At 39.8% G+C, this 21,213-nt stretch overlaps 1 protein-coding gene across 1 annotated transcript in view; it reads left to right on the top strand.

Moving 5' to 3' along the window:
* LOC128698702 (uncharacterized) overlaps window positions 1-20,014 on the top strand; it is a 71,781-nt gene extending 51,767 nt beyond the window's left edge. The window contains exon 5 of the mRNA XM_070097777.1: window positions 11,054-20,014. Coding sequence (XP_069953878.1) covers window positions 11,054-19,483 — 8,430 coding nt within the window. The 3' untranslated portion in view covers window positions 19,484-20,014. The remainder of the gene's footprint in view (window positions 1-11,053) is intronic.
* The last annotated feature ends 1,199 nt before the right edge of the window (window positions 20,015-21,213 follow it).

Genomic DNA, 21,213 nt, shown 5'->3' with positions numbered 1-21,213 from the left:
ACAAAAAAATAGAAGATTTACTGTTATGCAGACTACTGCATTAGTGTAGATATGGTATAACTAATATCAGTGCAGTTTTGTTTACTTTTTAACTTTGGCAAAAATTGAACATTTCTGCTACTTTGAGCTCAATTTCAAGGTACTTTTCATTGTGAAACCAGTCAAAATCATCTCAATTTCTGTAATATGTCTTCCATTCTATAAAATGAGACCAGGAAAACTAGAATACAACCATAAATACCATACGAAAATACAGTGCAAAGCCGCTGTTTTAATCCAAAAACACGGTCAAAAAAATTTTGTTCTCATTATGCACTGTGTGCTGCAGGATTTTTTTATACTGCACACACTGAGCACATAGACCCATTCTTTCATATGTAGGTCTACCAGCTTTCTCTTGCTAGATTTGAAGGTGCTAGAATTTACACGTACTAGTACATCAATAACCCTGGTGTGTAAGACATACTAGTACGTTGGAAACCCTGAAAGGGTTAAATTACATTGCCTGCTTTCCATCCAGTGTACTTTAGTGACGAGCACTGTACAAGTAAGAAATAATGAATTGATATTTACACCTTGCCAGTCTTTGTGTAAATGCACATGAATTTTATCATACAGTTGACCCTCATTTTCGTGTTTAATCCGTTCGAGAGCCATCGGTCAAAACTGAAATTGGCCAAAACCAAAACCATTTTCCCCGTAAGAAATAATGTAAATGGAATTAATCCATTCCAGACACCCAGATGTATCAACAAAAAAATTTTTTTTTACCTTAAAGATAGTTACATGAACAAATGAATGAACATTACACATGACACTTACCTTTATTGAAGGCTGTTGTTGCTGGAAGGAAGACATTGAGGAGGGAAGAGGGAAGATAGATTATTGTTTGGAAGGGGAATCCCCCTCCATAAGGACTCTAGGTACCAAGTCCTTATCTGGGGTCACTTCCCTCCTTTGTTATTTACTGCCACTAGGACCAGCTTGAGAGTCACTGGACCCCTGTCGCACAAAATATCTGTACAGATAGGTCTGTTTCTGGCATCTCTTTAAGATTTGCCTAAAATGGGACATGGCATTGTCATTGTAAAAGTCACCAGCACGGATTGCAACAGCTTTCTCACGTGATGTTCATCCACAAATGAATGCACTTTAGTCCACATTGCACAAATCTCCTTAATATTTGAAGAAAGCACTTTCTTCCATCTCTCTTCCTCCTCATCTAAAGCAATTTCCTCAGCTGTGGTCTGTTGCTGTTGCAGATGAAGCTCTTGCAGCTCATCAATGGTTAGCTCTTCATTGTGGTCCTCCACCAACTCTTCCATATCTTGGCCACTCACATCCAACCCCATGGAATTCCCCAATGCCACAATTGATTGCACAACAGGTGTAGGGTTGACAGGGTCAGCCTCAAACCCTTCAAAATCCTTCTTTTGGACACAATCTGGACACAATTTTCTCCAAGCAGAGTTCATCGTCTTGGAAGTCACTCCCTGCCAAGCCTTATTATCTATAAGGCCTATGCAGTGGAAAATATTGAAGTGATTCTTCCAGAACTCTCTTAGGGTCAATTCAGAGTCCAAGGTTATGTCAAAGCACATTTGAAACACTGTTTTGGTATACAGTTTTTTTTAAAGTTTGCAATGATCTGCTGGTCCATGGGCTGGAGGAGAGGAGTGGTGTTAGGAGGCAAGAACTTCACTGTTACAAAACTGAATTCCTTAGACAATTAGTCTTCCAAGTCTAGAGGATGAGCAGGAGCATTGTCCATTAACAGGAGGCACTGGAGTGGCAATTTGTTATCCAGGAGGTATTTCTTCACACTCGGGCCTAACACTTCATTGAACCATTCCAGGAAAATTTTCCTAGTAACCCATGCCCTACTGTTAGCCTTCCACATCACACACACTTTACTCTTGACAACACTGCTTTTCTTGAACACTCTGGGATTTTCAACGTGATACACCAGTAAAGGCTTCACTTTGAAATCCCCACTAGCATTACCACACAACAAGAGAGTTAGCCTGTCTTTCATAGGCTTGTGTCCTGGGAGTGCCTATTCCTCCTGCGTAATGTGGGTCCTCTTTGACATTTTCTTCCAAAACAGGCCTGTTTCATCACAATTGAACACTTGTTGGGGTTGGAATTTTTCAGCCTCTACATAACATTTGAACTCCCGCACGAATTTTTCAGTTGCTTGTTTGTCTGAACTGGCACCCTCACCATGCCTTACAACACTCCTTGAATTTTTCAAACCAGCCTTTGCTGGGCTTAAATTCACCTACATCAGCACTTGTTTCAGACAGTTTCTTTAAGAGAGTCGTCATGTAACTGTCTTGCCTTTTCACAAATAATTGACTGTACAACACTATCTCTTGCTAACTCTTAATCTCTGATCCACACCAACAACAATTTCTCCACTTTTTCAATTGTTTGGGATCTCTGTTTGATTATCGCATTCACCCCTTTCACAACATCAGCTTCCATGATTTCTTTTCTCTTTGCCACAATGGAGCTGATTGTTGATGGCGACTTCTCGTACATCCTGCCGAGTTCAGCAATGCATATGCCACTATCATATTTTCTTAGGATTTCTTTTTTTCAGTTCTATGGTGTCCCCCACTTTCTTTACCAAAGCACTGGCACTAGGAGCTTTCTTTGGGGCCGGGTCGCTTATTTAGCAGTCACACACAATAAACAAGTGTGGCAAAAACATTGGATTATTATGAAATGTTTCGTTTGACCTGGCAGGATATGTTCATTCACCGAGAAACAATGCTACACTGGTTGAGTATAGTGTGGGAGGCAGCTTTGTCTGCTCGCTCAGCACTAGACAGGTTCTGTACGATCGACGAAAATGGAGCCAAAAAATCGACGAAAAAAGTCAGCCAAAACCAAAATTGGCGATAATGAAGATCGACGAAAACAGAGGGTCCACTGTATTTCCAAATGTGTAATTGTGAGGTGCCACTTGTGACAAATATTGATGAGATTGCATGTAACAGTAAACATCAGTGGTGGTGAGGTGGAAGAAATTTTAGCTCCATGGGAAAAATTAAAGACAGTTTTAAGAATTAAGCTTGAAATAGTTGTAATCTTAGAGCTCTGTCTTTAATTTTCTTCTGTGATAATGAATGTCTTATGACAGTATGTACACAACATTTTCTTGGGATTGTTTCTTTTGACTGTGTGTAAACAAGAGGTTCTCACTTGATAGAGTGACAGAACAGAAATACTTTAGCAGTAAATTTTAGCAAAATTCTTGAACATCACTGAAAACTGAGGAGAGTTATCAACTCTGCAGTAATGTTTCTTGGCAAAATGTCCTCTTCAAGGGGGGCTCCTTGGCGTGGTGAAGAGGCTCTTGGTCTGAGGAATTAGACCTATTGGTCTTCTTCCTCAGACCGAACCTAATTACCCCCCAATCTCCCCTCCCCTATCCCATCCTCCCCTTTTTCCTTTCCTCCTCCTCCTCCCCACCCCTCCCTTTTGCCCTTCCTCTTTTTGTCCTTTGGGATTTCTCCCACAGGCGCGCTAGTTCCTAGGTAGGGGAAAGGATACCGGGGTCCATCCCATTCCGTTGAGGTTCTTAGCGGTGGCGTAGTTTGCCGTGGAATCTGGATCGCCTGGGGATGTCCTGATCCCTCTCCGGTATCCCGGAGTAGCTTTGGGTGTCTTTCGGGCGACGAGTGTATCTCTGGAAGCCACCTTTCGGATTCCGGGGGTGGTGGCCGAAGGAGGTATGCTTTGTGGCGGATATCCGGCCGCCCTCTCTTTTGTCCACCGAGGTAGCTCAGCAGATGTGAGGTTGCTATCCCGGATTGTTAGTTTACTAGCATGATGGGTAGGGTATGGCACGGATTCCATGCTGCATCTGCGCTACTTGCGGTGCTGAGGTCCTCTGGGCGCGGAGGGAGATTTCTGGCCCTTTCATTCCTCCTAGGACCTATCCCTCCCCGGTCCCCCCTTTTTTTTTCTTTTTTTTATTTTTATTTTCTTTTCTTTCTTTTTTTTTCTTAAAAACAAAAAGAAAGAAGTAACCTAACCATGGCAGCCCTAGTCCATGAACCTGGTACCCCCGGGCCCCTTCTTGATACCGCACCCCGTTCTGACCCCGCCTCGTCTTTGGACCACTCTTCAGACATTCCTCATGCCTCTGTACCTATTGCCGGTGCTGTTTCCTCACCCGCTTCAGGTACTGAGGCCTCGACTGACTCCTTCGATTTATCGGACCTACGCTCTCCTCTGACTATGCTTCCGGCCTCTCCCTCTACGGTGCGGCAATTTTCAAATCGCCGACCCGTTCCATGTCGGACCAACTCTGGTCCCACTCCTAAACGGCAACGACAATTACCTGCTGATGATACTTCTCCACCTTCTCGTTCTTCTCAGAAACGATCGACACGTCCTTCACTACCTTTCCACGCTCAGTTTCAGACTGAACAGTGGACTAAATTCTTCACTTTACGACCAACTTCCTCTACTGCCTATCTTTCTGACCATAGTATTGGCAAGGCACTCCTACGCCATGTTGGTAAAGATATTTCTTTTCATGCTCTTAAGAGCGGTACGCGCATCATTACTGTACAGAATGCTACCCAGGCTCATGAGCTCTCTCGTCTTTCCCATATCGATACTGTTCCTGTCACTCTTGAAAAACATCATTCCCTCAATTCTTGTAGTGGTACCGTCATTCTGCCCCATACCATAGTTCAACAAAATTTCCAGACATGTGGCACTGACATTCTAGAACAGCTGGAACTCCAAGATCTCCCAATCCTCAAGGTAGACACTTACGTTCTTCCTGCCCGTGGGCGGAGACGATACCCTAGCAATGTGGCTCTTTTAACTTTTGACAGCCGAGAACTCCCATCCTCAGTTTATATAGCAGGACATCGGTTACAAGTTCGAAAGGTGATCCCTACACCACAACAGTGTAGAAATTGCTGGCGATTTGGCCATCCAGCGAAATATTGCAGATCTATCGCCGAATGCCCAGTCTGTGGTGCCGATGACCATTCTAATACGTCTTGCAATCGATCTCCCTCTTGCCTTAACTGTCATGAGGCTCACCCTTCGTACTCTCGCCGTTGTCAGGTCTATTTAAATGAGCGGGAAATCCGTTACCTCAAAGAGACAGAAGGTCTCCCTTATGCCATGGCAGTTTCTCATCTCCGCCTCCAAGGGAGACTCCCACGTGTTTGTTATTCCCGTGTTTCAAAACGTCCCCCCACTTCTGGTATCCCATCTACACCCACCTCTGTGGTTACCTCTCCCATAATCACTCCTGCATCTAATCCTTTTGCTGTCCTCGGCTCAGACGTCCCTACTTCAACGCCTCAGTCTAATCTCGCTTCTTCAAGTTCTCTCTCACAAGCCTCAGTATCGACGAGACCTCGTACGACACCTCCTCCCAATCGTCCCTCTACTTCTCAAAAGTCAAAAAAAGGTCCGGTAACACCTCCTACCCATCTTCCACCTCCTCATTTTACCCTCCCTGTCTCTGTCCCTGGTTCTTCCCCTCTCACTGGCTCAGTTACAAGTGCAGAGGTTCACCCTCCTCCTCGTAATGTACCTTCCTCCCCTGTTCCCTCCCAAGTTTCTTCCTCTTCTGCCACCTCCCAGGTTCCTGCCTCTTCTGTCCCCTGCCACGCTTCTCCAGTTCCCTCCACCCTTTCGCCCCCCCCTACCTTGGTACAGTCCAATACAGTTCCAATCTTTACTCATCCTCCCCCTACCATTCCCAATATTGTCTCCCATATGACATCTCTGAATTCCGAAACACTTGAAGCAATCTCTGAATATATTGCAGAGACCAAACCATCAATGGACACTGATCCACCTTCCGCTCTTTCTCTCTCCTCTGCTCCATCTGCGCAACTCCTTTCTTCACAGCGCACCGTTCCTTCGCTGCTTGAACGTTTTCCACTGCCTCCGCATGTGGACTTTTCTAACCCTTCTAGTCTGTAGGAACCCTTACCTGCGGATTTCAAGTATCTTTATCATTGCCAATCATGGCCTATTTACAGTGGAATATATGCGGCCTCAGGGGTAATCGGGGTGAGCTTCAGATGTTACTCTCCCAGTTTGCCCCTGTTGGTGTTTGCTTACAGGAACCAAAATTACACTCTGCTGTTATTTCTCACATCTCAGGCTATAATTTATTGTATTCTTCAGATCCTTTTCCTGATGGGACCTTTAATGAAAGTGCCCTTCTTCTCCGCACTGATATTCCGTACCATCAGCTATTTGTTCATACTTCGCTCCATTACACAGCAGCCTGTATCCACTTACATAGGTGGTATACGCTCTGTTCTTTATATCTCTCTCCTTCTCGGGCATTATCTATTCCGGATTTTGCCTTCCTTGTTTCGTCATTACCGCCACCGATTCTGTTACTTGGTGATTTTAATGCCCACCATTTCCTCTGGGGGGGGGGTCTCACTGTGATTCCCGTGGAATTCAGTTAGAGGCTTTTCTTGCCACCCACCCCCTCCATGTTTTAAATACAGGTACTCACACCCATTTTGATCCTCGGACTCATACTCTCTCTTGCATCGATCTCTCAGTCTGCTCTTCCTCCTCTGCATTAGACTTCACTTGGTCTGTTCTCCCGGACTTACATGACAGTGATCATTTCCCAATCATTCTTACTTCCCCTTCATATTCGCCACCTCTTCGCACCCCACGCTGGCAATTTAATCGGGCAAATTGGAACCTTTACTCACACCTAACTGTTTTTAAAGAGGTTCCTTCTTTGTCCTCCATCGATGAGCTTTTACATCTCTTCTCGTCCTCCGTTTTCACCGCAGCTTCTCATTCTATACCCCAAACTTCGGGCAGACATTCTCAGAAATGCGTGCCTTGGTGGTCTCCTGCTTGTGCTCGTGCAGTACGTTTGAAACGCGCTGCATGGGGCAGGTACCGGTACAATAGAACCACAGAGCGACTCCTTGATTTTAAACAGAAGAGTGCGATCGCTCGCCGTGTCATCCGTGACGCTAAACGCACTTGCTGGCGAGATTATGTCTCCACCATCACCTCTGCTTCCTCTATGAGTGCAGTCTGGAAAAAAGTACGAAAACTGAGTGGTAAATATTCTCCTGACCCGGCTCCTGTTCTGCGGGTTGCCGGTGTTGATATAGCAAACCCACTAGATGTTGCCAATGAAATTGGCAATCATCTGGTCCGTATTTCTCAGGGACTCCATCTATGCCCCTCATTTCTTTCCTCAAAGTCTGCCAGAGAGTTAGCACCCTTGGACTTTTCTTCTCTCAGAGAAGAACAGTATAATGTGCCTTTTACACTTCAAGAACTGGAGGCAACACTCTCAGCTTGTCGATCATCGGCAGCTGGGCCCGACGACATTCATATTCGTATGCTACAACATTTACATCAGTCAGCCCTTGCAGTCCTATTACGCCTTTACAATCTTATTTGGTCACAAGGAGTTCTTCCACAGCTGTGGAAATCCGCCATTGTTCTCCCTTTCCGCAAACCAGGCACTACGGGACATGAAACCTCCCACTATCGTCCCATTGCTCTTACCAGTGCAGTTTGCAAAGTAATGGAACGCCTAGTAAATAGACGTTTAGTGTGGTATTTAGAGACACACAACAGTCTCTCCACTCGTCAATATGGCTTTCGTAAGGGACGTTCTACCATAGACCCCTTACTACGCTTGGATACGTATGTTCGTAATGCCTTTGCGAATAACCACTCAGTAATTGCCATATTTTTTGACCTTGAGAAGGCATATGACACAACTTGGAGGTATAATATTTTAGCCCAAGCCCACTCCTTAGGCCTTCGAGGCAATCTACCATCCTTTCTTAACCCTTTCAGGGTCCAAGGCCCAAATCTGGAGTCACGCACCAGTGTCCAAGATATTTAAAAAAAAAAATTTGTTATTTTTTCTTATGAAATCGTAGAGAATCTTTTTGTGAAGGTAATAAAACAAAAAGTACGAAAATTGGACGAAAATTGATGAAATTATGCTCTCGCGAATTTTGATGTGTCAGCGATATTTACGAATCGGCGATTTTGCCGACTTTGACTCCCATTTTAGGCCAATTACATTATTCCAATCAACCAAATTCTTAGCTATTTCACTAGTATTACTTCTATTCTATCGACTGAGCACAAGAAATCGCCAAGTCAACTGTTTCAACTACAAAATAAAGTGATCGGAATTTGTTAATTTGGCCAATTTAACACAAAGTTCAAAATATTCCAATTTCAAAATAGGGTCGAGAATGAACAATGTAGGCATTCCTGGCACTAAACTAACATTTCCTCTGTTCATTAGTTATGTTTTGAGGCTTTACAAATAAATTCCATTTTGATTTTTTATTCACATAATGAATTTTTATTCACACCAAAAAATAGAAGATTTACTGTTATGCAATACTGTAATAATTGTATAAATATCATCACCATATTTGTGAATGTATATTAGACCCACCAGCTGATGTGTATTAGACGTGTGAGGTCGTTTGTTTACTCTTGAATATCGGCAAATATTTAACATTTCCGCTACTTTGAGCTCAGTTTCAAGCCATTTCCTATGCTAAAACCAATCAAAATCATCTCTATTTCTGTAATATGTCATCCATTCTATCAAATGAGACCAAGAAATCGCAAATACAACTATAAAAAACATACGAAAAAACACTGCAAAGTTGCTGTTTTAATCGAAAAATCATGATTTCATTTTTTTTCTCTCATTATGCACAGTGTGCTGCAGGATGTGTTTTATGTGGTGCACACATACCACATAGATGTATTCTCTCATATCTAGGCCCAAATGTACCACTCACAGTTTATCAGAGTGAGCTGAGCTCATGGCGTAGATCTACGGTTTGGACCCTGAACGTAAAGCCGTAGATCTACGGGACGGACCCTGAAAGGGTTAAGAACTTTTTAACTGACAGGCATTTCCGTGTTCGGGTTAATAATGTGCTCTCCCCGGACTTTATCCAAGCTGAAGGTGTCCCCCAGGGATGTGTTCTGAGCACAACACTTTTTCTCCTTGCTATTAATGATTTGGCCTCTAGTCTTCCATCAAATATTTGGTCATCACTCTATGTTGATGACTTCGCTATTGCCTGTGCAGGCGCTGACTGTCACCTCCTTACAGTTTCTCTCCAACATGCAGTCGACCGTGTTTCCAATTGGGCCACCACACGTGGGTTTAAATTTTCCAGCACTAAAACCCACCAAATCACTTTCACTAGACGCTCTGTAATCTCCGATCATCCTTTGTACCTCTATGGCTCCCGTATCCCTGAACGTGATACAGTCAAGTTTCTGGGCCTCCTCTTTGATCGTAGGTTATCCTGGAAACCTCACATTACCTCTCTGAAGGCAACTTGTCACAGCCGGCTGAACCTTCTTAAAACCCTTGCTCATCTTTCGTGGGGAGCTGATCGTCGAACCCTCCTTTGCCTACATTCCACCCTTATTTTATCGAAACTTGATTATGGTGACCAGATCTATTCAGCGGCATCTCCTGCTACTCTCTCTAGCTTTAACCCCATTCATCACCAAGGATTACGTTTATGCCTTGGTGCTTTTCGCTCTTCCCCTGTCGAGAGCCTCTATGCAGAAGCGAACGTTCCATCCTTATCCGATCGCCGTGATGCCCATTGCCTGCGCTACTATGTACGCTCTCATGATCTCCGCAATCCTTCCATTTATAGAATGGTCACTGATATTAGTAGACATTCTTTATTTGTTCGCCGCCCCTGTTTACTGTGTCCCTTCTCTCTTCGCCTTCATTCGCTCTTGTCTTCTCTTCAACTACCACCTTTCTATGTACATGTAGCATCTCACTTTTCCCTACCCCCCTGGGAAGTTCCAGCTGTTCGAGTCTGTTCTTTCTCCCTCCCTTGCTCGAAAGCCCAACTGTCTACGGTCGCTTCCCGCTCTCTTTTTCTTGACCACTTTCACTCTCATTCTCATGCCATTGCTGTGTACACAGATGGCTCTAAGTCTTCTGACGGCGTAGGATTCGCAGCAGTGTTTCCGGACAGCATCGTACAAGGGCATTTACTATCTTCGGCTAGTATTTTTACTGCTGAATTATATGCCATCCTTACAGCACTTATCCGTATTGCATCTATGCCTGTGTCATCATTTGTGGTTGTCTCAGACTCCCTTAGTGCTTTACAGGCTATACAAAAATTTGATACACCTCACCCCTTAGTCCTCCGTATCCAACTTTGGCTACGCCGCATCTTTACCAAGCATAAAGATATTGTTTTTTGTTGGGTCCCTGGTCATGTTGACGTACAGGGCAATGAACAGGCAGACACTGCTGCGCGGTCAGCAGTACATGACCTACCAGTTTCTTATAGAGGTATTCCATTTACGGACTATTTTGCTGCAATATCTTCCCACCTTCACACCCGTTGGCAACAACGTTGGTCTACTATGCTCGGCAACAAACTTCAGTCTATTAAACCGAGTATAGGTTACTGGCCGTCTTCTTATCACCAGTGTCGAGGTTGGGAGACTACTCTCTCCCGTCTTCGCATTGGCCATACTCGTCTTACTCATGGATATCTCATGGAGAGGCGTCTTGCTCCTCTCTGTGAGAATTGCCAAGCTCCATTATCAGTCAGCCACATTCTGTTGGACTGCCCACTTTATCAACGAGCATGCAGAATTTACCTCTGTCGTTGTCTTCGCTCCGCTGCTCTCTCTTTACCTTCCCTTCTCGCTGATGGACCCACCTTTCATCCGGACTCTCTCATTGACTTTTTGACAACGACTGACTTACTTCACAAATTCTGATACCTTCAGCCCTTTCTACTTCAATCTCTTGCTACCCTCTACCCCCGTACTATCCCCTGCCCCGCTGTTTTCTGTAACCTGCTGATCATCCCCCCTCCCTTCTGCCATCCAATTCCCTTGCTTCCTTCCCTACCCTGCAGCGCTGTATAGCCCTTGTGGCTTAGCGCTTCTTTTTGATTATAATAATAATAATAATTGGCAAAATGTGATTTAAACTAATTTAAAAAAAGTGAAATTCAATTTCTTTGTGTTCCAGAGTCTGCAGAAGGAGGGAAAAGAATGTGCTTGTGGTAAGAGAGAATTGACTTTTGCCAGAAAAGGAAATGTTATCCAACAGATTCAGCGTAGTGTAAGAGGAGAGCGCATTAGCTCCCCCACAGACAATGATGCCCGCAGTCTCCAGAGCATGATGGGAAAACTAGGAGAAAGAGTTACATACTATGAGGAGAAAGTTGATATGAGTAGGACTAGGTTATTTAGGAGGTCATGGGATCAAGTGAATTCAGAAAATCAGAGTTTTATTTCTAGTTATGAGGGTGAAAAGTTACAAAGAAATATTAATTATCCAATTGACTATAACCATGATAGGTCAAAAACATGTAATGATGACAAAAGTGGCAGAATAAGTGTGTTTTCTAGGTTAGGGAATAGAGAAGCTTTAAATCAAAATGAGGCCAATTACCCAGTTGATGTCCCAGCTGCTGCTCAGAGTGATAAACATGTCAAAATACTTTACAAATCTAATAATATAAATTTGCATACTCCGGGATTATTGAATACTGAAGCCAAAAACAAGAGTAATGGTAGTTTTAGAGAGAAAGATGCAACAGGTGAGCTTCAAGAAGCAGGAAGCTTGGATATGAAAGGTTCCACTGACACAAGTGATGCAGCTAGGGTTAAAAATTCATTGAGTACAGATTCTCACACAGTGCCTGAAGAACAAAAAGAAGCTTGGAAGAAAGACAAGACTTGTAATTTTACAGAAAATGAAAATTCCAGTGCATTACAAGAAGATGAAATGTTGACAAAATCACTCTTTGGTCAGAGAATGGCAGCTAAATTTAAAAACATGAAAAAATCACAAACAGTGTCTAATGTTAATTTAGTCTCAAGGCAGTCTTTAGCAGAAAATTCTGGTACTGATTCTCGTTCATTGTTAAAATTAACAGATAATAAAGTAAATGATAATTTGGTAATATGTAGTATGCATTCTCTTACACAAAAAGGAGATAAAGAAAGTGAAGTAAATAATGTGGAGTGTGTAAAACCCGTTGTTCATGAAGGGGTGCATATTGTGCAAAAAAAACTTGAAATCAAGAGGAATCCATCTGATAACCCTAAAAATCTGAGAGATATTTCTAGTTTCTCAGATTCAGAAAGAACAAGGTCTGTATGCCATGAATATAAATCACAGAATAAAAGCTGCCACACACAGTTGAAAGAGAAAGGTAAAAGCAGAGCAGGAAAAAAATGTGAACTGCATTTAAAAGACATTAGTTCCAAAGATTCAAATGCCTGCATGGTCATTAATAGTCCAGAAGGTGAAAACAAAACACAGGTGGATGATGGAAGACTTCAAAAATTAGAAGTAATGGGGGTGAATGGCATACCTTCTAATGTAGACAGTATTATGAGAACAGGCATGAAAGAGTCTTCCTACAGTGAAACCACAAAAATTAAAGAACCTGAAGTATTGAGAAAAATACTTGAGGGAGAATTGGACACAAAACATGGAAAGAATTTAAAGAAAATCATACTGTTATACCCTAACAAACCAAAAGTATTGAATAGAGAGAAAGATCTCAGTACTTCTAGTGATTTTTGCCCAGAGAATTTAGAACTGAAAGACAGAAGTACAGCAGATGAAAGTTTACCTAAACATGGACACAAAACTATTATAGAAGACAGACTAGAATGCAGAGAAAGAAAGAGTGATAATACAAACAAGAAAGATCATATGGAAGAAACAAGGAAAGCAGAAAAAACTAAAGTAACTTTTGAAGAAAAGAAACAAGCAAAAGAAAAGGAGGGAAGGAAAAAAAATCAGGAGCATAATACAGAGAAGCCAGAAGAGAACAAGGAGAGGACAGGATCTGAAGGAAGACCCAGAAAAGATATAAAATATCAGAAAGAAAAGAGAAATGTATCATCAAAAGTAGGAACAAGAAAAGGGTCAGAAGAAGAACTGAAAAGTGATGTAAAGTCAATCTGTAAAGAAAGAAAAGGAACTAAATCAAAAGAGGGAAAACGAAAAAAAAATAAATCAAAGGAAAGTATAGAAAAATTGGAAGATGAAGAAGGAAAAGTGAAATTAAAGGATGAGAAAAGAAAAGGAATAGAATCTAAGGAAGAAAAAGGAAAAGTGAAGTCAAAGAAAGATGAAAGAAAAATAATATTAATTGAGGAAGAAAGAAATATGAAGTCAGGAGAGAGAAAGAGAAATGAAATGAAGTCAAAGGGAAAAGCTAGAAATATGAAGACAAAGGATGAAGAATCACAAGTGTCTGGGAAAGTTGTAAAATTCAAGCAGGCTGAAGCATTGGCAGAGAAGCAGCTCGGGGCTGAAACAAGTGATAATTGTAAACAGAAAACTGAGGAATATGAAAGGTTAGAAGTGGAGCAAAACATTAGTTCAGAATGCAGAAAAATGCAAATATGCCAGTTAGAAGAGAAAAAGCAAAATTTAGATATAAGAGAAAAATATTTGATATCACTAAAAAATGAAAAAATGCAGGAAAATATTGCATTTCAAGGATTACACAGTGCTTCTGAAGGAGAAGCAGAAAGAATCAGAGACATGCACAATCGTGAAAGAAATATACACAGCAACAAAGGAAACATGCATAGTAATAAAAATAAAGTACATGTTAGTGAAGGAGATGTGCACATTGGCAAAAGAGACGTACACAGTAATGAAAGAGACATACATAGTGAAAGAGAAATACACAGTAGTGAAAGAGAGATATACAATGAAAGAAATGTACACAGTAGTGAAAGAGACATACACAGTAATGAAAGAGATGTACACAGTAGTGAAAGAGAGATACACAGTAATGAAAGAGATGTACACAGTAGTGAAAGAGATGTACACAGTAGTGAAAGAGATGTACACAGTAGTGAAAGAGACATACACAGTAATGAAAGAGATATACACAGTAATGAGAGAGATGTACACAGTAGTGAAAGAGAGAGATACAATGAAAGAGATGTACACAGTAATGAGAGAGATGTACACAGTAGTGAAAGAGACATACACAGTAACAATAGAGGTGTATACAGTAGTGAAAGAGACATACACAGTAGTGAAAGAGACATACACAGTAGTGAAAGAGACAAACACAGTAATGAAAGGAATGTACACAGTAGTGAAAGAGACATACACAGTAGTGAAAGAGATGTACACAGTAGTGAAAGAGATGTACACAGTAGTGAAAGAGATGTACACAGTAGTGAAAGAGATGTACACAGTAGTGAAAGAGATGTACACAGTAGTGAAAGAGACATACACAGTAGTGAAAGAGATGTACACAGTAGTGAAAGAGACATACACAGTAATGAAAGAGATATACACAGTAATGAGAGAGATGTACACAGTAGTGAAAGAGAGACATACAATGAAAGAGATGTACACAGTAATGAGAGAGATGTACACAGTAGTGAAAGAGATGTACACAGTAGTGAAAGAGATGTACACAGTAGTGAAAGAGATGTACACAGTAGTGAAAGAGACATACACAGTAGTGAAAGAGATGTACACAGTAGTGAAAGAGACATACACAGTAATGAAAGAGATATACACAGTAATGAGAGAGATGTACACAGTAGTGAAAGAGACATACACAGTAACAATAGAGGTGTATACAGTAGTGAAAGAGACATACACAGTAGTGAAACAGACATACACAGTAGTGAAAGAGACATACACAGTAGTGAAAGAGAGATACACAGTACTGAGAGAGAAATACTGTTAAATATTAAATCTGCTGGAGAAGAACAAGAAGAAAACCAGGTGTTTGACAGTGAGCTTGGAGAAAACACATTACATAACATACATGACCCTAGAGGTGAGGAGAGCATTTTTCCACAGGAAGAAGAGCTTATGTATGATGGAGAAACGGATGATAGTGAAAATGATGACTCTTTTCACTATATAGATGAGTTAAATTTTAAGGTAAACATTAATACATTGGGGGGGAGAGATGATATATGTAGCACTCAAAATAAAAGTACTGAAGCTAATACTTTGCCCAACAGAAATGCACATGATGAGAAAGTGTATGCACAATTAAGTAGTGAATGTTTGGACAAGAAAAGTAATGGAATTAAGGAACAGTTGGACAAGAAAAATGTTCAGGAAATTGGAAAACAGTCTAACAAGGAAAACAGTAAGGAACAGTTGGACAAGAAAAATATTCAAGAAATTAGAGAACAACCTGACAAGGAAAATAATAAGAAAATTGAGGAACAGGCCGACAAGAAAAATGTTCAGGAAATTAAGGAACCGTTGGTCAAGAAAAATATTCAGGAAATTGGAGAACAGTCTGGCAAGGAACAGGTGGATAAGGAAAATAATCAGGAAATTAAGGAACCATTGGATAAGAAAGTACGTAAAAACAAAAGTGTTCATGAGAGATTGTGTTTTAAAAACAGAGTGTGTGATGGAAGGAAAAGTACTTCTAATGATTACACAGAAAAGACATTGCAAAATAAATCTAAAAGCTGTTCTTCAAGAGATGATGACTCCAATTTCCAAGATTTAAGAGACGAGAAGATTTGCTTAAAGAACAAATCTCCCCGAAAGATGTGCCATCCTGAAAGACTTGATAATAGGATTAAAATAGTAACCCAGAACATTGAGAAAACAAATATTTCAGGGACTGATGAGAGCATTAGCCCTTTAATGTTCAGGGAAAACAAGATGCATTCTAAGAAGAGTGGTGTGCAAGAATTTCCACAGAAAAGAGAAAATAGTAGGCCTGTAAGAACAAGGACTTCTAAATTGCAGAGAGAAAAAACCAACAAAGTGGATAGGAAGAGCCTTCAGGAGCAAAAAATAATAAGCCCTGTGTCACAAAGAAATGATAGGCCTCATGCATCACTGCAGAGATGTAGTGCTAGCCCACAGAGAACAAATGAAGGTAGACATCTAACCAGGAAAACTGAAGAGCTGATGATAGAAGACACAACATATAGGGATAAAAATTGCTGTTCACCTCAGGGTAAGGCTGAAAGAGGCATTCTCAAGAGAAAAGAATGGCAGGATAGTTTGGATGAAATACCAACTAAGAGAAAGAGAGGATCAATAAAGAGCCGTTTGAGTAGGCCATCAAATAGTGATAATGAAAATGAAAATTTTATAAGGCACAGGAGGCATGCTTCACCAGAGCAAGAGAGTAGCAAGAGAATGAGCACTAGACTAAGAATTCAGTCTGCTGATGTAAGACACAGGGATCGTTCTGCCAGTAATATTCAAGATAGAGAAATTCATAGGAATAGGAGGATGGGCTTCAATGAGAAGGATGTATTAGGTAACAAGTACCACAGCAAGGAAACTTTGGGGGACAAAGATGCAGTGAAAAGTAAGTCCTCTAAGATACCAGTTGATAGTAAATTGTTGCAGATAATGCTGTCCCAGACTCCTTCAAAATATTCCCAGGTAGAAGAAGAAAAAGAAGAAGGAGAATTAGATGATGAGGATGATGAATGTGAAGCTCTAATATCAGAAATAAAGAAATCGGATAAGGGTCAAGCTAATAGTACTATTTTAAATAAAGAGAATGAATTAAAACAGGAGATTGCAGTAGACAAGAGGCTGAAAGCTCACAGGCCAGAAAGTAAAAAAATCTCTAATGAAACAAAGGATGAGGAGCTACATTATCAAGAAAATTTGCTTAAGGAAAATAAACATTTGTGTGTAGATAAGCAAATTAGGTCATCCAAGAGGGTAGCTAATTATAAAGGGGTTAATGTTTGTAAAGAAGAGATAGTTTCTGGGATAAAAAATTGTGACGAAAATAAGGAGCTTGGTAAGATTTCAGGAGAGGTGAAGAGTAAGATTAAGTCAGTTGAAAACTCCAGAGAAACTATGACAAAAAATCACAGAAGAGAATCATATGACACTAAAGGTATTATTGAGGATTCTACATTCTACTCCACTGATCTCTCCCAAGATGTCCCACAGCAGTCAAAAACTGATAAAATGATCCTGCCATCAGTTTATGGGTCAGCATCAAGTAATGATGACACAATTGATATGATTGTTCAGAGGCACAATGAAAAATATTCTTTTTGCCATGACAGTTCAAGTAATGACTCTGAAATGTCCCTTTTGCAATTTATTAATGATGAGTCAGAAGTCACAGTAGAGGATATTGGAAAACATCAAATAGACAGTAAGTCTGAAGCTACTAAATTAGGTGAGAGTACTATTAATAGCAAAAATAAATTATGTAGTGTAGAGAATAATGAAGTAAACATTAAATCCAAGACTAATGGTCTTTCTCAGAAAACTGCACATATTCCCAATAAGTCTGCCTCTAGAGGCCTGAAGGGTAAAATTTCAGAACAACAACTTTTTAACAAGACTATGGCAAGTTTTAATAGGAAGGAAATTGATGACCCATTTGCTACAGTGAGTGAAAGTGTTAATATAAGCAATTCAGGAAACATTCCTGCAGTAAATTTGGATTGCACACCAACTCAAGACACTGATGCTAGAGTAAAAGAGGTTAATCAGTCAATTAACTTGCAATTTACATACAGTGACAAGCAAGTCTCTGAGAATGACATCAGAGAGAAAGAGTCAAATCTCACCAAACACAGTACAGGTAAAACAAGTAATATTAGGGACAAAATTGAGGTTGCAAATTCGCGTAGTTGCATTACTAATCAGGAAAATAACAGTTGCAATATAACCTCTGCTAGTGGTACCCAGACTCATAAAAAATATGAATCCAACAATACCAATATGAGTTTAGGTATCACACAGGACTTGGGTTCACTGTTCTCTCCTGATACCAACAGTGAGGCAGAGCATCTTGTGCAGACAGGACATGGGTCAAGAAACAGTGATGATAGCAACTCCTCTAGCAGCTCCAGTGATTCAGATTCTGACAGTGATTGTGAGTGTAGCAAGTGTGATAGCAGTAGCAGTAGCTGCTGCAGCAGCTCTTCTTCAGGATCTGATACTAACTCAGAAGTTGATATTACAAACCTTTCTGATGGAAAACATTTTGGTTTGGACGATGAAAATAAAAATAACATGAAGGACTTAACTCTAGATTCAGTGAAAAAACTTGAGGAAACAACTAGCAACCTGCTGCCTATTTTGAATAATCCATTGTCAAGTAAAATTTCTGATGAACTTCCTCCTAGAGAGACTGGACAAGAATCACCTCGGTCTTTAATAGAGACCTTGCAAAAAACACCACACAAGGCCCATAAGTCACCCTGTAGGAAAGCACCACATAAGTCACCTTTCAAGAGAACTCCATGCAAGTTGTCCAGCAGAAAAACTCCACATAAGTCACCTTGCAGAAAACCTCCACATAAGTCACCTTGTAGAAAGACTCCACATAAATCACCGTGCAGAAAAACTCCATGTAAATCACTCTGCAGAAAAACTCCACATGAGTCACCTTGCAGAATAACTCTCTCAACCTCTTATAGTGATCCTGGAAACAAGATAAAGAATATTCTGCATGCCTCTCCAAACTCCTGCTTCACTGAGAAAGCTCAAGATGACTCTGCTAAAGCTAGGCCAGATGTTTCTGTAATAAATTCTGAGGACATAGATATCTCTGGAATTAAGACCAGAATGTCAGCCCCCAAGGAAAAAACTGGGTATTTAGAGACAGCTGAGACTGGGATAGAACGAAAGGGTAACAGGCAAAGAAATTTACTTGCTACCAGTAATGTAAGCCAAGAAATTATACAGTCAGATCTTATTCAGAGTCAGTTGTTGGAGAATAAGAAATATCAGACTAACAGCATAGAAACAAGGCTTGGTAATTCATGCAATCAAGTGGTTTGTGTAAAGCAAAAATCAGTACCATCATCTACAGGCAAATCTAGTTCAGTAATAGAAACTGTTGTTCGGTATAGACGGAGAAGAGTGGGAAATTTTATGGCAAATACTGCTTCAGAAAGTAAGTTAACATGTGTAAATGTTCAAAATGTCATCTCGGTTGTGCACAGTGATAGTGAAGCTTCAAGTTCTGTACCCTGCAAAAAGCCTTTGAAGAATGCCAGTAACAAGTTACCAAGAGAGAGAAATTCTGAGAGAAAGGCCAAAGCACTCCCTGAATTACCATTCATGTCTCCCATTAAAGAGAAACCCATTTATCCTCAGAAACGACAGTTGTCACCAATAATTTGCATAACAGAGAAGGAAAATATAGGTAGAAAGAAAATGAGAGTGTCATCACCAGAAATGTGTAACAAAATTCCAAATAAATTGTCTTTTCCAAATGTGGACAACAGTGAAGAAAACATTAAGTATAATGACAAGCCTTCAAGTGCAGCAATTGTATCAGGTTCCCTAGTGACATCATCAGAAACTCATCCTACAAATGACAGAGTGATAGTTCCTGTCAAGAGGCATCAAGTAAAAAGGAAGTTGAATTTAGGGATTTCAAGTTCAGCTGCACAAAGTGTTGTAGTGATAACATCAGAAAATACATCATAATTTGAGGCAATTTGTAAATAATATATTTATGTAATATTACAAGTACTTCACCAAAGACTGCCTCAGGTACGATTCAGGAAAGTTTTTCTTCATAGAAGTCCCAGGAAGAGCCCACAAAAATAGTTGATTACTTTAAACCTTCATTAAATTTGTCTTAGCTAAAAATAAAAGAAAAATTAACAGACAGACCAAAAGAGCTTAACATCTTAAGATAATTAGCCACTGCCAGTCATATCTTTGAACTGTAGGTATTGTATGAATAAGGACTGAGAGATGTACCTGACAGCTGACCAAGCTCTTAGAATCTGATTATTTAATTTACTATTGTTTAAATTTAGCTATTTATGTAAATGTGTAAAGAATATGTAATGTTTATTGTTTTATGCATATTAAGAGTATATTTACTGTATACCTATGCAATATATTACTGTGCTTTGTTATGGAAGTTAATCCACAATAGCAGCAATAAATTTGAATCTTATCTTAGGTGTCAAATATTGGTGTATTGCACCAGTACTATACATCAGTTTTTTAACTTGTTTTATTTCCACTTAGTATAGCATAGTCTTTAAATAATGCATCACTGGTTTTGGCAGTCCATTGTCTTTGATGTCACAGGAGGTACATATGTTCATAATTATTGTACCTGTCTGTAACTGCAGAAGCAGAGCTAAGTTTGCAGTGTTCCAGCTTAGGTGTTTAATGTGTCTTATACACACACACCCTCCCCTCACTTAGAGATGTACTCGTTTACCAATGCCTCAGACTTACGACAGGCTCTCTGACCAGTATGCATACCTAAATAATGTATATTAGAGCTGATTTTTCTCTATTCTGTTTATTACATTATACAGTACACTGCTGTAAAAACATTTAAAAATATACCAGAAATATTATAAATAGTGCAAAGGTGACATTAAAACAATATCAAAGATGGCTGACACAAACCCACTACCATTACAGTACGCTCCTCACTTAGTGATGAATTTGTTTAACGGTGTGGTCTTAGTAACTGTATATGTGTGTGTATATATATATATATATATATATATATATATATATATATATATATATATATATATATATATATATATATATATATATATATATATATATATATATATGTTGTGTATCTTTATACGTATATGCTTCTAAACTGTTGTGTTCTGAGCAACTCTGCAAAAACAGTGATTATGTGTGAGTGAAGTGAAAGTGTTGAATGATGATGAAAGTATTTTCTTTTTGGGGAATTTCTTTCTTTTTGGGTCACCCTGCCTCGGTGGGAGACGGCCGACTTGTTGAAAAAAAATGTATATATATATATGTAATATGTATATGTATGTATGTATATATATATATATATATATACATGTATATATATATATATATATATATATATATATATATATATATATATATATATATATATATATACATGTATATATATATATATATATACACACACATACATATACATACATATACACATACATACATATACCTACCTACCTACCTACCAACCATCCGACTTACGACTGAGTTTGGTTCCGAGAAACCGGTCGTAAGTCGAAATGGACGTAATTCGAACTTTACTACTGAATATCAACATCACATTTTTGTAATGACTTTATTTTATTTTTTTATTTTGGTATTTCATGTTTTACTTTACTTCTTATGCTGTTAGTACTGTATTTTATACTGTAAGGTTTAGGATAAACACTGTGTACAAC

Source organism: Cherax quadricarinatus, chromosome 59 (assembly GCF_038502225.1).
Source record: "Cherax quadricarinatus isolate ZL_2023a chromosome 59, ASM3850222v1, whole genome shotgun sequence".
Lineage (NCBI taxonomy): Eukaryota > Metazoa > Arthropoda > Malacostraca > Decapoda > Parastacidae > Cherax > Cherax quadricarinatus.
This window is presented reverse-complemented; position numbering and strand designations above follow the sequence as displayed.